Genomic DNA, 4,712 nt, shown 5'->3' with positions numbered 1-4,712 from the left:
TACTGACCTAAATGGGGGTGATCTGAAATAGTTCGACAGTATCCATAAGCTCTAGGGGGAATAAAGCTAAAGAAATATATATATACTAAAGAAATAAAGGTAGGAGCAACCTGAGACTGAAGTGGTGGTGGTGATGATGATGATGATGATGATGATCCTGTAGCCTTCCAGAACCAAGCTGAAAATATTCCCTGAGCCTAAGAGGGGATGCTTCTTTGGAAACAAGCATGTTGAGCTGTTTCTTTAGCTGACTCCTCTCATAGAAACGATGCAGTTTTACATCAAATGTTCTTGTTGAGAAATATCTAGAAAAGTCCAGCCAACTTATTCACAGCACGTTATTCCGAGCACTGAATCCTAAATGCAGCTACGAACAGCGGGTTTGATCTCAGCCACGCTCCAAGAATTAGTCTATAGCGTGATCTATATTAATAAAAGTTAATTGAAACCAAAACTCATCCCACGGGATTTTCAATCAATGCGCACACACACAAAAAAAAAAAAAGCTGGATGAGAAAGCACTGGAAAATACAGCTTCACAGAGAAAGGGACAATGGAAAGAAAAGCCCTCACTAAAAATAGTGCTGGTCTTTTTGTCCCTGTGCAGGAAATGTCGGCACCACCAATTCTAGCGCTGAATAACGCTTTGTCTTTGGGAATGTTATTCAGCGGGAGGCAAAAGTAAATGAGCAGCCAATTCTGCTGGTGGAAGTAAACATTCACGGATTGAGGCAAAAAGGTATTAAGGGACTCGCCCAAGATGAAAAAAAGAAGTCACTCTTGATTCCTGGTCATCTGTTCTGGTGGGACATAAGAGTACTCAGCTGGAAATGTCAAATTTCACTGTTTGGAGCAAGAGTTTATTATATGTAAACCTAACAAAAGAAAATTGAATAGTCTGAGAAAAGTATACGTCTTTGTTCCTCAAAGGTGTTGGAAGATGCAGCTCCTGGTGAGCATGCCAAGGACCTTCTCGCTGGGCTTTCCACTGTGAATCCAGTGGGAACTGCCACTAAATGCCAGCACAGAAACAGGAAGAAAAGGTGCTTCATGAAATGCCACTGGGGCAAAGCACCCCCCCAGCAGTTTGGTGGACACCCATCAGGCCAGGACGCTGCTTCTTGGAACCTTCTGTCCATCTTCTGCCCACGTTAAGGCCTGCAAAGCCATGTTTTGGTTTAGCTTGAAACCCCACCTGATGCACAGTGTTGCCTGGTGTCTTTGCTCTGTGATTTTTTGAAGATACCCTGACAGCTTTAGTCCTCACACCACTTTTTCTGGTTCCTGTTTGAGAGATCGAGTTCGAGCACTGTCCCGTTAAGCACAGTGGAGCAACACATGTATTTTGTTATGTACCAGCAAATTGACTGCTTTTTTTCACTTTTCATAGCTCCCGACTTTGCCCAGCATCTCTCCATCATAGGAAAGAGAGCAAACAAGAAATAATCTTGTGTGTTTTGATTACAGTTCTTTTTAGAAGAGGAGAGAGGTCCCATGGAGTGGTCCCTGCGCTATCACACTACTGCCTTAAAGATCTGACTTCTTTTTTCTAGGAAAGTCTGTTCTGGATCTGACTGAAAAGGATGACAGTAAAAACACATAAATTGTCCTCTTCAGCTTCTTTATTGCGTGCTGTTCTGCTGGTTTTATGCGGAGAAGCTTTCTGCAGGTGAAGGGGTTGGTCTTGCAAAGCAGAGAGTGTTCTTGGTCTGTCCAACTGTGAACATGAAGAATATCTCAATAGCTTAAAGGAGGTTATCTGCTAGACCTGAGGTAGGTTGACCAAAGCAAGGACTACAGGTGTTGCAAAAACTTAAAAAAATATTTTTTCCAATAATCACTGGTCACTGTATATTCTAAGCCCTCATTTTTATGTTGTTTTTCTAAGGAATTAAGTAGTTCCTTATGTGCCAATGTTGATGGTTTTGTCCTTCACCAAAACTTTTGAACCAGCTGATCTCTTTTAGATAGACAAAGGGACAGAGGTTAATTAAAGATATTAATTTCCTGTGAATTTTGGAAAAATAAATAGAAGGGAGGCAGTGGGCCAGTGTGTCTCTGGTGTACACTCAACTGTGTCATCTGAAACCAGAAAATTTACCGGGCATTATGGTATTGTTCCCATTATTCCATCAGGAGTTCTTCAGAACGTGAATACCCCCAGTCAGGGACATTTTGACTCAGAGTTTATACTTTGTTAAACCACGAGACGCAGAGCCAGGAGAAACCAAGCTCATAGAAATGTGTATGTTTGAAGCCCTTATGCATGTTTTTTATCCCCTTTTAATTTCAAATTCTGTTTTTTTCGAACTAACATAATAAAGTTTCCAAGCAGATTTTTTTTTTGGAGGGAGGTGGGGGCGAAGGTAGGTGTCTTGCAATAGTTTAATTTTTCAGTCTTCTGGTAAGTTTTACATTTTGCTTTTCTGATCACAGTGTAAATACATCAGAAATTAAATAGTCATCTTCCGATTCAGTCCTGTCTGCAAAAACCCAACAAAAGAGCCTTTTCCTTTAACAGAAATAAGAATGACTGTCGTTCTGTAATAGCTTAAAATACATCGGAGATAATGTTTTTATAAGAAAGATGATTCTTTTATAATAAGAAAGATGTGTCCTAATGACCAGTGATGGCTCTAAAGTATTGCGAGAGCTCGGTTCAAAGCCCCTTGAAATGAATAACAGTCCTTCTGCTGACATTACTAATCTTTGAATCGGGCTCATTAATGTATTGCAGATATTATATCCCGAGCTGCCAAAAAGCTGCAAAAATTAGACTGTAGTCATAAAAATAGACATCAAATACATTTCTCTTCTGGGAATTGATATGGAAGTGAAGTCTTTCTACTACCATTCCATAGTGCTTTATTACAGATATTTTCTTACTGTTTTTAAAGGAATTAACAGGATGAGCAGTTCATCTCGTCCAGAACTCTGCCTCCAGCAAGGGCCAGTATCTAATGCCACAGAGACTGGGAAATGCTGGAATTGCAGTAACAGTTTTCACTCCGGCACTGGTAAATCAGTCCTTTCCGGGATGTGCCGTGCTGATGGAGAGGAGGAAGGGTGGGAGGGGAAACAAGAGATATCCAGGCAAGACTTTCCCATCTTTAGCTTCCCTGTGATTAATTACAGATCGATACTCCGTACTCTCCGGCTTTTATAGCTCATTAACATCAAAACGGCGTCAAGATATAAATTGGTTCTATGGCTTGCCAAGACGAGACCCGTAGATGTGCACTAGGGGATATAAATGAGACACAATTTACTTGACCAATTCGAATCCCTAGGTAGAAAGATAACACTTAAGGTTCTCTGCCTGTGGATCTGGAGGTACCGTGCAAAAATACGTGTGTGCATGTGCGTGTGTGTGTAAGAGAAGGAGAGGGAGAGGAGAGAGAGAGAGGCTTCGGTCCTGTGTGAGGCTGAGGAGCAGCCAGTGACATGGAAACGGCCACTTAGGTTTTTTTCCAGCCCTTAGGGATCCTTTCCAGGTTGCCTGCCTACCTGAGCACCCCCTGCCCACCCAGAAAGTGCTATTAAATTGCCCTTGTGAATGGGAAAACGCGACGTCAGCTCCCGGGGAGCCCCAGGCTCTGTCTCTTTAAGAAACCCAGCGAGTCGTGATGCTGCTGTTTGTATTGCTAAACCCCCAGGAGCCCGGTTAAGAAACGGGCAGCTGTCTCTTTAAGTGTGATTTCCTTCTATTGTATTTTGAATCGTGATCAGGAAAAAGGAAATGAAACCAGAGACCCGGGGCTGAGCCACGGAGTTAATCATAAGAATAGCCATGCTGAGCTCCCCGCTTCCAGCATCCCCGCCCGGCACCGGGGAACCGGCAGAGCTGCCCGGACACAGAGCTTGAACCGAGCCCCGGGGAGCTCCCGGGGGGCTGGGGCAGCGGTGGCAACCGAGGCGACCACCCCTTCCCACCTTCCTCCGCCAGCACCGGAGGTACCGGAGCCCCGGCGGGAGGTGCCCCGGCGGGGGAGCGCTGCGGGGATGGGAGGTGAGAGCCGTGCGGGGCCGGAGCCCGGCGGGGGAGCAGCAGCAGCAGCAGCAGCAGCAGCCGCCCCAGCCCATATTTCTCCTCTCTCTCTCTCTCTCTGTCTCTGTGTCTCTTTGGTGTTGCAGGAGGAAATCCTGTGAATGTCATTGGGGGGCGGAGGGGGAACTCGGCTGGTGACAAGGCTTCGAGAGCAGACAGCCTTTGCGGGGGCAGCGGGGGCAGAGCCCACCACCGGCACGCTACAAAGGAACAATCCCTCCCAATGTCATCGGCCATCGAGAGGAAAAGCCTCGATCCTTCCGAGTAAGTGGCCGCCTTTTCCTTTTTCCCCCCCTCCAACCTCCCCCTCCCCCCCCCAACCCCATCACCCTTCTCTCCCCCCTCGCCCTCCCCACCGCGGAGCCACTTGACCACCGGCATTGTGTGCCCTCCCCACTCGCCCTCCCCACCGCGGAGCCACTTGACCACCGGCATTGTGTGCCCGGGAGCCCCATTCCCGGTGCCCGGGAGCCCTCATTCCCGGTGCCGGGGAGCCCCCGCCGCTTCGTTCCCCCCCCATCCCACCTCCTCCGGAGCCACCAGCCCCCGCCGCACCGGGGACAGCGGGCACCGAGCACCGGTCCCCCCCGTCTCCCCGGGGGTGCTGGCGATGGGGTGCAGGTTGATGAGAGCTCCCCAAATTGCAGGGAAGAGCCGCAATTCC

The 4,712-nt window shown here is 47.4% G+C and overlaps 1 protein-coding gene across 1 annotated transcript in view; it reads left to right on the top strand.

Moving 5' to 3' along the window:
* Nucleotides 1-3,532: 3,532 nt before the first annotated feature.
* LOC106891906 (rhombotin-2-like) overlaps nt 3,533-4,712 on the top strand; it is a 4,781-nt gene continuing 3,601 nt past the window's right edge. Inside the window, exons 1-2 of the mRNA XM_014948736.1 lie at nt 3,533-4,009; nt 4,135-4,312. Coding sequence (XP_014804222.1) covers nt 4,003-4,009; nt 4,135-4,312 — 185 coding nt within the window. The 5' untranslated portion in view covers nt 3,533-4,002. The remainder of the gene's footprint in view (nt 4,010-4,134; nt 4,313-4,712) is intronic.

The sequence above is a fragment of the Calidris pugnax genome, unplaced genomic scaffold, assembly GCF_001431845.1.
Source record: "Calidris pugnax isolate Ruff unplaced genomic scaffold, ASM143184v1 scaffold107, whole genome shotgun sequence".
Lineage (NCBI taxonomy): Eukaryota > Metazoa > Chordata > Aves > Charadriiformes > Scolopacidae > Calidris > Calidris pugnax.
This window is presented reverse-complemented; position numbering and strand designations above follow the sequence as displayed.